Source organism: Arachis ipaensis, chromosome B01 (assembly GCF_000816755.2).
Source record: "Arachis ipaensis cultivar K30076 chromosome B01, Araip1.1, whole genome shotgun sequence".
NCBI lineage: Eukaryota > Viridiplantae > Streptophyta > Magnoliopsida > Fabales > Fabaceae > Arachis > Arachis ipaensis.
Genome location: NC_029785.2, coordinates 45,210,058 through 45,223,477, shown reverse-complemented (window position 1 = coordinate 45,223,477; position 13,420 = coordinate 45,210,058). Strand labels below are relative to the sequence as shown.

At 36.2% G+C, this 13,420-nt stretch overlaps 2 protein-coding genes across 2 annotated transcripts in view; both read right to left on the bottom strand.

The window, feature by feature from the left end:
• Positions 583-10,028, bottom strand: LOC110265884. The gene is made up of 3 exons (XM_021109399.1): positions 9,909-10,028; positions 7,100-7,623; positions 583-913 (listed from the first exon to the last, which is right to left on the bottom strand). Exons 1-3 carry the CDS (start codon positions 10,026-10,028, stop codon positions 769-771), a joined length of 789 nt encoding a protein of 262 aa, XP_020965058.1. The 3' UTR covers positions 583-768.
• Positions 10,822-13,420, bottom strand: part of LOC107606373 (nucleolar complex protein 4 homolog B) — a 7,905-nt gene continuing 5,306 nt past the window's right edge. Inside the window, exons 8-14 of the mRNA XM_021109392.1 lie at positions 13,102-13,203; positions 12,898-12,956; positions 12,647-12,818; positions 12,116-12,350; positions 11,821-11,878; positions 11,580-11,685; positions 10,822-11,468 (exon numbers count right to left, since the gene is read on the bottom strand). Of these exons, the coding sequence (XP_020965051.1) occupies positions 11,283-11,468; positions 11,580-11,685; positions 11,821-11,878; positions 12,116-12,350; positions 12,647-12,818; positions 12,898-12,956; positions 13,102-13,203 (918 nt within the window). The 3' untranslated portion in view covers positions 10,822-11,282. The remainder of the gene's footprint in view (positions 11,469-11,579; positions 11,686-11,820; positions 11,879-12,115; positions 12,351-12,646; positions 12,819-12,897; positions 12,957-13,101; positions 13,204-13,420) is intronic.

Genomic DNA, 13,420 nt, shown 5'->3' with positions numbered 1-13,420 from the left:
GCGCAGTCTCCTCCCTCCTCTTCTCTTCCTCCTTCCACAGATCCCGTTTCTCCCTTCCCTCTCTATTTCTTTCTTTCTTCCATTTTCGCAGTTGTTGCTGCTGGTTGAATTAGGGAAGGCTGCGGCTGTGTGTGTGTTTAAGGGGGGTGACTAGGGTTTCATTTTGAAACTTAGGGTTAAGGGTGATTGGGTAATTTCACATAAAATTGGGAATAATATAATAATTGAAACCCAAATTAAATCCAACACTAATTATATATAGAGAATACTATTTGCTTATCAATTTCACAAATTATTTTTAATAAAATGCCCAAATCTAAAAATTAGAAATAATATACTTAATTTCTTCATTTTTTCAAAATAGCAGTAATAATATTTAAAATATTACTTATCTAATCCAAATCATATAAAATCCTTATTATTTCATAACTATCAACCTTATACTTTAAATATAGAAAATAATCCAATAATTATAAAATTGGATAATAATCATAACTTATCTCAAGTTCAATAAATCAAAACTTGCCTTAATTACCTTTAATAAAATAATCTCTGAAATTAAGTTTGATAACTCAAAAAAAAAAAAACAAAACAAATTTGTGGGCCACTCTTCCTTTACTTTTTCCCTAACCCTAATCACACAAAAACACTCTCTCAACCCTCAGTCCCTCACTAGCCGTCGAGCTCCCACCCCCGCTCCTCCCACACCCTCTTCGTAGAAACACACACTCACGGACGCACTCCCCTCGCTCACCCTCACGCCGTCGCTCATCCCCACACACACGCACCTACACTAACGCGGAGAAGAGAGGGAGGTCGCTGCTGTCGTTCATGCCCATCATTGCCAACTGCGCCGTCGCAGAGGAGCGTCTCTGTCGTCGCGAGCTGCAACCGCCGCCATTGAAGCCACCCTCGCCGTCGTCCTTGAGCGCCAGTGAGAGGGAGAGCTCGAGGAAGAGAGGAACGCTGTCCCGCCATACACCGTCGTCACTGGAGCTGCACCGCCGCCGAAGGCCCGCCGCCGTCCGTGGAGAGTCGTCGCCGTCTGGGTCGCTGCCGGAGGAAGAGAGCTTGCACAAGGGGTTGTTGGAGTGGCTCGCTGCTGCCGCAAGAGCCACTGCACCTCTGGCCGCTGGAAAGTCACATTGAGGTCGCCGTTCTTCTGCCGCCGCCGCTGTCGGGGTTTCTGGTCAATGGGTATGGCGCTGTTCTTGCCAGAACCACCACCGGTGCTGCCGCTACTTGTTTTCCTTAAGTCTGAGTCATTGTAGTTGCTGAGAAAGTGATTTGGAGCTGAGGTTGTGCTGCCGCAATTTCGGGTTGAGAGGAAAGGTTCCGTCGGCGCGTTTGGATTATAGTTTTAACAATCGAGAACTATAGCCAGCTCTATCTTGTTGCTACTCCGGTTCAAATTCTACGCTCATTCATTCCATTCCACTTCAATCCTCCTTACCTTGAATTTGGCACTCTGGGTTTGGTATCTTCGGTCCCTAGGGACTACGTTGTGAGTAGGCTTTACATTTATGATTGTTTGATTGTGCATCTACAATTATTTTGATATATATATATTATGATCTTTGAATTATAGCTATATTTGCTTTGAACGGTTTTGAATTGATTAAAATAATTGATTTATTAGAATTAAATAACTCATTTTTATGAAGTTTATACTTTTGGAACTATACATGAGACTATATATATTTTTGATGAAGTTTTGCATTATTCTAAAATGTTTGATTTTATTTGAATATTTATTTTTGAAGCATTGAAGTATTTGTTGATACTCACTCTAAAAATTGTGAAATATATTTGAAATCTCTTATGGTTGAAAAAGTATGATTGAGAAAAGATTTCTGATGAAAAAGTATTATCTGATTTGATTTGATTTGATTCGATTCGATTCGATACCTTATATATTTGAAAGATCAAATATTTGTTGTATTTGAAATTATATGTTTTGAATTGGTTTGGGAGGCTCGTATTAGAAAACCGTAGTTAACGGCGGTTATGACGTTAACTTAGATGCATCTAACTCAGACTCCACCTAGCAGGGGTGTTGCTAGCCTAACGTGTAGGCCACACGTTAGATCTGTTATTCTGTTAGGACACACAAGAGGAAAGGGCTACCCATAGAGGTGGAGCCGCCCAAGTGTGGACTTTTGATTTGATTTCTGTATGAGAACTCCCTTATTGATTCACTTATTATCAACTATTACTTTCTAATTAAAATTACTTTGATGATAATGTTTGTATAGTCTCATGTTGATTATAGATGTATTGTCTGGTCACTGAGTTGCAAAACTCACCCCGTTTTTCTAAAAATATTTTTCAGGAACAAATATTTGACTGTGTGAGACTTTCTATTCAAGAGTAACGGTCTGCAATGAGTACCTATTCTTTGTCGAATTCCTAGAAGTATATGCTCCATATGTCACAGGCAGGACCAACCATTCTTAGTTATTTTAATTTTTTGTTAAAAATATATAACTATTTATTTTAGAACTTGTAAAATATTTGTACTTGCTTATTGAACTTATATTTGACTATGTTAGGCTTGCTATAGGATTATTTTCCTGAGCGTCAGTCATGGCTCATTTTGGGTCGTGACAGAGTGGTATCAGAGCTTAGGTTTAATCTGTGTAATATGGAGCAAGTGTCCTATGGTAGGATCATAATTGTATAAATAGAAGCGCGCCTATTTGTATAAATTGTGGCACTATCAGAGGCCTATAGGATTGTCATTCTTGTCCTTTATGTCGTTGTTGTCATCTGGTTGTAACATATGACCTCTGCCGTTTCTTGCCACTATTTTCCTTTCCAGCCGCTTCTTGCTACTCTTTTCCTTTCCTGCCACTTCTTGCGACTCGTTTCCTTCCCTTTGTACCCAATCTCGACTTATTCTCTAATAAATTTAAAGTTTGTGAAATTTTTTTATCGAAATAGAATGTTTTGAGTAATGGTACATAATATGAATTGATATTTAGCCCCACTTTCATCTACTTTAAGACATTAAATCATTATATTGTTTTAGGTTCTGTTCGATCTTTAATTGTTATGATCCGTTTGAAATGTGTGTTTATTTAGTTTCTAGTTAAACAAATGTTAAATAAGTTTGCTAACTATAATACGGATGATAGATAATTGATTTTAAAGAGACTAAATCCACAGCATGAGTTTCTTTGAGAAAGTTGTCTTTGTCCAAGATCATTGAAATTTTCATAGTTGATATTAACATTTGGATGTTAACCAAATTGAGTGCTAAAGTTCTATACTTAGTATAACTGGTTGTATGAAAAACACATTTGAGCTTCACTCAGGTAGAATCTTCTTGTTTATATGTTAAGAAGTGAATACGTCTCTTAGATTATATGTGATTTCTAATTTTATAGGCTTGTTTGCTGAGCTTGTGGACTGATCATGGTGATTATGAAGCATTTGATGATTATTTTAAATGTGATAAATTGTAGCTTGCTTATGAGTGGTAGCCACTGATTAGATACTTGTTTGCTGATTCATGTCATTTGATTAGTGATTATTACAGTAATTAACAAGTAGATGATTTTGGTTAATTATTTGAGAGATCCATAAGGTTATTGGTTTTTGCTGCTGTATAGGAGTTAATCTTACTATTTGTTGCTGAATTGGTGACTGATGTGACTGTAACTAGGTGAATCTTGGTTGTTATCTTGTAAAAAAAATTTCTATTGAAAGGCGGTAATAAACCCTCTTAATTGCTTGTGTTGTTGTTGGAGATTATATGCCTGATTTGTAGTTATATATGACGGATTAATAAATGTTTTGATTTCTTTGATACGATGAGGACTTGATAATTTCGAATTGAAGTTTGTCATGATAAACTTGTGATCTGTACAATACTTTTGTGACACACTTGAGCATCTGAATTTTTTTTCTTCAAAATTAATTATTTTATTGACTAGAAAAGTTGTTCCAACTCTTTCAGCATGTTGTTCTAAAGTTTACTCAATATTATCTCATTGGTGGTCCATTATATGATGCTTAACATAAAAGTTAGTTACTCTAGTCAGCACTGTAAGATTTATGTAAAAATGTTTAGTATTGCATTCACATTCTCAATAAAAAAAATGTTTAATGACCTTGCCTTGTTTATTTTTCTTTTTTTCTACATTTTTTTTTAAACCTAATTAATTTTTAACATGTCAAAACTATCAAGTATTGTGCTTATCATATAATCTGTGTTATGTGACGGTTTCTTATATATAGGATTATCGTGTTTCTATTTTTAGAGTGGCACATCTTTTACAATTTTCTGATGAATGTTCATTTTGCTTTGCTTTATTTATGGGTTTAGCTTATTTGTTCACGTGCCGTGTCTAATTATGTTTTTTTTCTTCCCTTTTCTCTAGTTTAAATGGTTGTTGTACATGCAAAACCTGTTTATGTCTATTATTTATACTCGTGAATTTTTATTTTGCTCTGCCCAAATTGTTTGTGGATTTGGCTTGTTTCTTCATTTTTCCCTTTAAAATGCTCCTAGCACATGGTTTTAGTTGTGGTGGTACATCTTTTTATTTACCTCTATGGCCTTTGCCCTTACAAAGTTACAATTATATTTTTGTACGTATTTCGAAAGCTGTGTGTTGTGTTACTTTGTAGTGACACACCGACGATTTCTTTGGTTTTTAAGTAATGCCAAGCATCATAAATATTTTTGTCAATAAACTATTTTTGTTACTATATAATTTTCTCAAGTGATGGTTGTGAAATGAATTGAGTTGCAAATGGATGTTTGATTCAGATCTATCATCGCTTATTGGGTGCAGATGCTTTATATGCTTCTGGTAATTGTGTGATTGCAGACTATGTGCTCGAGTGTAATAAATTTATCAGCTTGTCCTTTTACAGCCTGTTGAGCTTTGATTCATTTGTTTTAATAGTGAAAGGCGGTGAGATAAATTAGTTTTGTACTTTTGGCTGGATTATCTTGGCTAATAGGATTGTTGTTTTTGTTATGTAGTTTTGAATTTTGGTGATATTTAGTAGCTGGCTTTGTATTAAGTTACTCCTTCTTACTGATGGTCTCAAAAAAAAAGGGGGGGGTTTTCTTTTTCTGATTTTGTTTCATTTGCAGAATCAATAGTTTCTATTACCCCATGGTTTTGTTGATTATCTAACTATGTCGCGGATCCTACCTTGTTTGCCCAATAAGGATTTTAATTGATTAAAGAGTCTCTGCACTGAGGGTTTTGTGTTAAGTTGTTCCTTTTTGGCCAAAATTTTCCTTGGTAACAATCACAGTGTATTTTGAATATTGTCTGTTAGAAATTCTGAAAATCGACTGTTTTTACTACTAGTATTTTGCCTTAGTTCATAGCCCACATCTTAGGTTGACATTTCTTCATACGTTAAGGGTTTGATTATCAGTTGTACTATTATTCTTTAAATTTGCACATCATGATCTAAGTACAATTTATTTTAAATTGTTGTATCAACCATTTTTCTTCCAAAGATATATAGGCTTTGCAAAGTTCTTAACATGATCGAATTTTTGAGGCAGTCACATTGATTCATTAGTCTTCAATTAGTCTGCTGCTTAACTGATCCTATGTTGTATGACTTTCTTGAGACATCACTTTGCTGGTTTCAAGTTGCTCAGGATTGCAAGTAATTGAAATATGTTGTCGCCTGTCGATATTCTTGAGCTTCACTAAATCCGTGGTTCTATTACTCCTTGAGTGCGCTGCATTGTAATGGTGGTTGAGTAATGAAATTCAAAACTTTGCTAGATTGGTGGTATTGTTTCCCAACTAATGGCATTTTGTTTGTTTATCAATTGGTGTATATGTAGCACATTTGTTAGTTTATTATTTGGGATTGTCGATTGCTAACCTAAAGGATGGCTAGGGCCAATGCTATGTTTGAGTAAGCGGAACTATTCATACTAATATGCTGCTTTCACAATGCCTTTAAAGAGTCTTGTAGATCGATTAAATTCATTCCTTCTGTTTAACCTTCCTACCTCTTATCACTTGACATTTAAGGTTAATATGCATAATATGATTTGAAAATGTTTTGTTGGCTGTATCTTGCATGCTTGGTTTGATGTGGTGGCTATGTTTGTCTCTAAATCTGGAATTCTGGCCATGTACATTATGCTTAATTCTTCACCTTGCCTCTCTTTTTTCTCATCCTTATCCACCACATAATTGAACTCGAACTCTTGGAATCTCATAGGACTGTGCTTTTTAATTATTGCTTTATGTTTTGGGTGTATTGTTGGAATTTGTGTTACTCTATATGTTTTACACTTTTGGCTATGTTATTTGGACTCCAATTAGAGTTTGTAGTGTGCTTTTGAAATTTTTCATATCATTCTAATTATGCAATCTGTTCTTTGTGATTGATGGTGCTTCATATCGATTCCTTTTGCTACATTGTATATGTGAATATTAAGAAAATGTACAGCATTTGATCGTTGCATAATATCTGCAAAATGTTTTTCGTTATGCATTGGGTTCAATTTGTATCTGGATATAATATTGTATAGTTAAACTGCTTAAGTTCTTTCCTGCAACTTTGCTCAGATAGCTTGATTTTTAGCCTTGTTCTTGCTATCTATTTGTGCAAATTATTAAACTTATGGTGTCATGATGTGGTTATACTTCTTTCGGATAAGGTTGTCTCAATGTTGTTTTCTTTCCTTATTCCTAAATGCATCATTTCTTGCATCAGGGTCTAGTTGTATGAAATAGATGTGACTTGTACTGCCGAAGAGAAAATATAATAGTAAGTTGAAATTCGGGGACCGAATTTCTAAAGGAGGGAAGAATGTAATAGCTCAAAAAAAAAAACAAAACAAAACAAATTTGTGGGCCACTCTTCCTTTACTTTTTCCCTAACCCTAATCACACAAAAACACTCTCTCAACCCTCAGTCCCTCACTAGCCGTCGAGCTCCCACCCCGGCTCCTCCCACACCCTCTTCGTAGAAACACACACTCACGGACGCACTCCTCTCGCTCACCCTCACGCCGTCGCTCATCCCCACACACACGCACCTACACTGACGCGGAGAAGAGAGGGAGGTCGCTGCTGCCGTTCATGCCCATCGTGGCCAACTGCGCCGTCGCGGAGGAGCGTCTCTGTCGTCGTGAGCTGCAACCGCCGCCATTGAAGCCACCCTCGCCGTCGTCCTTGAGCGCCAGTGAGAGGGAGAGCTCGAGGAAGAGAGGAACGCTGTCCTGCCATGCACCGTCGTCACTGGAACTGCACCGCCGCTGAAGGCCCGCCGCCATCCGTGGAGAGTCGTCGCCGTCTGGGTCGCTGCCGGAGGAAGAGAGCTTGCACAAGGGGTTGTTGGAGTGGCTCGCTGCTGCCGCAAGAGCCACTGCACCTCTGGCCGCTGGAAAGTCACATTGAGGTCGCCGTTCTTCTGCCGCCGCCGCTGTCGAGGTTTCTGGTCAATGGGTATGGCGCTGTTGTTGCCAGAACCACCACCGGTGCTGCCGCTACTTGTTTCCCTTAAGTCCGAGTCATTATAGTTGCTGAGAAAGTGATTTGGAGCTGAGGTTGTGGCTGCCGCAATTTCGGGTTGAGAGGAAAGGTTCCATCGACGCGTTTGGATTATAGTTTTAACAATCGAGAACTATAGCCAGCTCTATCTTGTCGCTACTCCGGTTCAAATTCTACGCTCATTCGTTCCATTCCACTTCAATCCTCCTTACCTTGAATTTGGCACTCTGGGTTTGGTATCTTCGATCCCTAGGGACTACGTTGTGAGTAGGTTTTACATTTATGATTGTTTGATTGTGCATCTACAATTATTTTGATATATATATATATTATGATCTTTGAATTATAGCTATATTTGCTTTGAACGGTTTTGAATTGATTAAAATAATTGATTTATTAGAATTAAATAACTCATTTTTATGAAGTTTATACTTTTGGAACTATACATGAGACTATATATATTTTTGATGAAGTTTTGCATTATTCTAAAATGTTTGATTTTATTTGAATATTTATTTTTGAAGCATTGAAGTATTTGTTGATACTCACTCTAAAAATTGTGAAATATATTTGAAATCTCTTATGGTTGAAAAAGTATGATTGAGAAAAGATTTCTGATGAAAAAGTATTATCTGATTTGATTTGATTTGATTTGATTCGATTCGATTCGATACCTTATATATTTGAAAGATCAAATATTTGTTGTATTTGAAATTATATGTTTTAAATTGGTTTGGGAGGCTCGTATTAGAAAACCGTAGTTAACGGCGGTTATGACGTTAACTTAGATGCATCTAACTCAGACTCCAGCTAGCAGGGGTGTTGCTAGCCTAACGTGTAGGCCACACGTTAGATCTGTTATTCTGTTAGGACACACAAGAGGAAAGGGCTACCCATAGAGGTGGAGCCGCCTAAGTATGGACTTTTGATTTGATTTCTGTATGAGAACTCCCTTATTGATTCACTTATTATTATCAACTATTACTTTCTAATTAAAATTACTTTGATGATAATGTTTGTATAGTCTCATGTTGATTATAGATGTATTGTCTGGTCACTGAGTTGCAAAACTCACCCCGTTTTTCTAAAAATATTTTTCAGGAACAAATATTTGACTGTGTGAGACTTTCTATTCAAGAGTAACGGTCTGCAATGAGTACCTATTCTTTGTCAAATTCCTAGAAGTATATGCTCCATATGTCACAGGCAAGACCAACCATTCTTAGTTATTTTAATTTTTTGTTAAAAATATATAACTATTTATTTTAGAACTTGTAAAATATTTGTACTTGCTTATTGAACTTATATTTGACTATGTTAGGCTTGCTATAGGATTATTTTCCTGAGCGTCAGTCATGGCTCATTTTGGGTCATGACATTAAGGCTATAAATAACTATATGATTTAAGACTTGATAATAATAAGACTTTTCAAATGTTCTGGGTCTTACAAAAAATACCACCTTTTCTGCTGTCAAAAAAAGGATTATCAAAAAGGTCCAAGGCTAGAAACGATGTCTTTTATATAATGGAGGAAGACAAGTATTACTAAGGGCGGTAGGAGAAGCAATCCCGATATATACCCTGTCTTGTTTCAAACTTCCATATAATCTAATCAAGAAAATTCATGGCATTCTTAATCAATTCTGGTGGTGTCAATAAGCTGCGAAACCTCGTATGGTTTGGATTAGTTGGGCTAAAATGATAAGGGCTAAGAAAGAAGGAAGGCTTGGCTTTAAAGACCTACGTGCACAAAATTTGACTCTCCTAGGTAAACAATGTTGGAAAATTGCCACTATTCCTGATTCTTTATTATCTAGAATCTTAAAAGGAAAATATTTCAAATATAATTCTATTCTAGATGCAGAGTTGGGGTCCTTACCTTCTTGGAGATGGAGGAGTATCCTTACAAGTAGAAGTGTCGTTGAAAAGGGGTTAAATTGGAGAGTTAGTTCTGGAACAGCAATCTGAATCTTTAGCGATCCATGGCTCCCACCTCCGTATCCATTCACAGTACCAGCTCTTACAAGTTAGTCCCAAACTAGACATTCAATCTTCTTAATTCGTGATCTGTTCTATGCACATAAGCAATGGAATCAGTCCTTAATTAATTCGATATTCTCTCAAGATGTTGTCCAGAGAATTCTATCTACAGTACCAGGAGAAGGGGAGGATGAAATTCAATGGACACTCAACAGATCCAAGATATATGATGTAGCTTCAGGATATAGAGTTGCTTACCTTTTCCACCATGTTTCTCTAGAATTTTGTCCAAATATCATGCAACAATCGAAAATTTGGAATTTTTTTTGGAGTCTGACATCTCCACACAAGATTTAGGTATTCGGGTGGAAGTCCCTCCATGGAAAACTCTCCGTCATGCAGCTCATAAATCAGCGATTCCCAAGTACTTCACAAACTTGTTCCATTTGCAATGCTGAACCAGAATCCTTGTTACATTGCATCTTCAACTGTCCAGATGCTTCAGAAACTTGGAGCAAGAGTCCAATAGCGCACTTGACCCCAAATCCAAACTGCATCTCCTTTTTCGATTGGTGGAGACTCCAAATTGTTGCCCTGGATTACCGATCTATGAGTAAGAACTCAGCCCATTTTGCTTTGATTATTGCCTGACATATATGGAAAGAAAGGTGTAGGAAAGTGTTCAAATGTCAATCTATGAATTTTGAAGAACTTCTGGCAATTGCTACAAAACAAAATCAGGAACTTGTAAACTTACCCTCCCCCAACTTAATTCCAACTTTGCCTTCTTCTTAACTTCATTCTTTTTATTGTGCCTCGCTAATGTTTAAGCGAAGGATGGGAGAACCCCACTTTCTTTTGTGTAGTCCTAAATTTTAGACAAAATATTTTTTTTATTTAAAATAAAATAACCTATGTCTTTGAAAAAAAAAAAAAAAACTAAAATCTTGCATCTTCTTGACGTCTGTCAGTACATGTGAGAATGATACGTTTGGAGAAAACTATGTTATAACAAATAAGTTTGGTGAAAAAAAATCCAGCATAATGTTTAACTATTAGAGTTTGATTAACTCTTTAGGACTAAAACATTATTATTTTATTTCTCGAAGACTATTTTTTTGGTGTCCTCATTTGTGGAGAATAATATGCTAGAATACATATCTTAATGGCTATTGGCTAAAGTATAATTTTACCCAAAAATATATTTAACACCGTCTTTATACTTGTGCTCTATATAAATTACATCCGACTGGCTACTAGGAGTCAATAACCAACAACCGCACATCCAAAACCTAAACATTACATAACTAATTAAGCTCCCTCTTCCACATATACATTCTGTAAGGGAAGTTGAGCGAAACATTATGGGATTTGTTTCTATTATGCAACTAAAATTAATTAGCTGCAACCCTTAATGTTTACGATTCCGAGTGATTCAACTTGATCCGAACAATGTAAAACCAAGGCAAATACATAAAAACAGAAACAATGCTAATTGCTAAACTGATGGTGCTTATGCTGCTTTGTAGATACATGAAAATTTTCACACTGAATTTCAATTTACTAAAAATATATAAAGAACATGCTAAGCAAATCCCCCAACCTTAAGCTACAAAAATTAATGGAGATGAGTATCACATATTTAGTCACGCTTTTTTGGTTAGTATGAATGAGCATGTAACACTCCCTCCAAACTCCTTAAGGGTCCATTTTTCCTCCTTTGCTTAACAAAATATAGGAAGGTATGGTAGCACATCTTCACAGAACACAAGCAGTAGACACTCTTGGTGGTTGATAAACATGAATCCTGGTCACACTACTCGTTGCCGTTTCCCAGAGTTTTGATCATCTTTATCAGCATTCTCATCGCTACCGTGCATTATTTCAGAGGTGTCTTTGAAATCAAAAGTCCAACCAGCAAAATCGGCGTCTGAAAACAAAGTGGAAGGAGTTGATTTGTAGAATGCAAGAGGAACCTGCTTTACCCTCCGCGACATCTGCAATGAACAAAGTTGTCAGCTGAAGAAGGCAATGAATATGTACACATTTTGTTACTTCCTCGCTTATGGCATCATTGAAAAGAACAAGACGGAAGGTATTAATTACACCTCTGCTCCAATTATTGTTGCATATGAACCAGAACTAAAATCACCAACGTTAACCTCACTTGTTTTGGCCCTGACTGTCAAATCATTCTCAAGAGACAAAGCAAACCTGAATGCAGAAACAAAAGTATATAAGTTTATAGTAGCAAGTCAAAATTAATAAAGGAAGTAGTATAATAATGAAAAATAGAGTGAAGGGCAACATGTAAAACTACTAGTAAAGAGTTGAGATCAAAATACTTGCCGTGAGACAGGAGGACAGTAGTGCTGAAGAATAGTATCAACTTCCCAAAGAGAACTTCCTGCTCCAAAAGAGATAGCTTCATCAAATAAAACAATCCTAGAAGACTACAAGAAAAAATGGAGTAGCTCTGCCACCACAATATATTTGTCCATGTATATATGCATGCTTCCAGAATTTGTGTCCAAATTTAGAACAGTATGTGTATACCAAACTCAGAAAATATAGCTAATAGGATCATTATTCATGGACCAAATATAGAGATTGGACAATAAGATGAATGAAAAAGCAAGCTTACTCATAGCATTTGACTTCTTAGGGTTAGGTTCTCCGTAGTTGAAATGGTCAATGCGTAACTTTTGGCTGGCACTGACCTTTGCATCGTCCGAGTTTGCAGCAGTTGCTTCATCTGTTGCCTTATCCCCTTTTCCTTCATCAACTTGATCTTCCTGCTCATGCATAAGAAATTCAATGAGAGAATTACAAACTGCACCTGAATCAAAATGAGGCCAAAAGTCTATGATTTCAGCATACTAACTTTGTTATCACTGCTCACTTCCCCCACCTCCCCTATTTTCATGTGGGATTTGGATTCTCTAAATTTTAAATTTCACTTTAGAGAGGTATGATCTATCACCATTTATTTCATAGGTGGGACCAAGAGAAAGTATGAGAGAGAAAATATTCAATGGTGAGAGATCTTACTTTATTCTCTAAAGTAAAAAATCTAAAATTTAGAGGATCCAAATTCTTTCATGTGATCTTCGATAACATCAATGATGATGGTGAAATTTAAAAAACAAGCTACTAAAGAAGTAGATATTAAAACAGAAGATATAGATCGATGTTTCGCCATGAAGATAGATGGAACTAAGAGAACATAGAGTTTTTCGTAGAAATTTGGGTATTCCAATCCATACTGGGTCATGAGTATAAACAGGCTGCTAAGAGCCATCACACTGACAACGCCACCAATGTCATATGATCTTGTTAAGAAATCACTGCATACAACAAATAGAGTCAGATTTGATATGTAGTCATCAGAATAAAAAGTCAATTTTATATAGCATAGACATTTACCACAACATGACAGGATTTGAAAGATGTGGAATAACGACTTGGTGGAGATTAACAAGAACCTGCCAATGAAAAGACATGGCTCATTAAGTTAAAAAAAAATATGGACTTCTTGTATCAATAAATTAATATATGGTGCAATGAAAACAAGAAAGTGAATTTTATTGATCTCATTCTTTTGTCAAAAGCCATAACCATGCAGATTACCTCCTTGTACACATCAAGTGGAAGTGGCAATCTGAGAAATGAAAGCCATGCTTGGGTAAATTTTAACTTCATTTTCTTAGCAATTTTGGCTGCAGAGAGTACCTACATTCAATACAAAGTAGACAATCATAATATTCTAAATAAACTTCACAAAGGAATAAATTCATTGATATGGCAAGAAGATATGTGATACTCAAAACAACAAACAACAACAACAACAAAGCTTTGTCCCACCAAATGGAGTCGACTACATGAATCAAACGACGTCATTGTGCTCTGTCATGTATCATGTCTACAGAGAGACCGTTTACATGTAGAT

What these genes read in the sequence shown, in the direction of transcription:
- LOC110265884 (XM_021109399.1), bottom strand. Translation starts at nt 10,028, where the DNA reads ATGCAGTTTGGATTTGGGGTCAAGTGCGCTATTGGACTCTTGCTCCAA. An exon ending in CAGCATTGCAAATGGAACAA is followed by an intron (nt 7,624 to 9,908) that starts GTTTGTGAAGTA and finishes AGCTGGCTATAG; the next exon opens with TTCTCGATTGTTAAAACTAT. An exon ending in GACGCTCCTCCGCGACGGCG is followed by an intron (nt 914 to 7,099) that starts CAGTTGGCCACG and finishes AGGACGACGGCG; the next exon opens with AGGGTGGCTTCAATGGCGGC.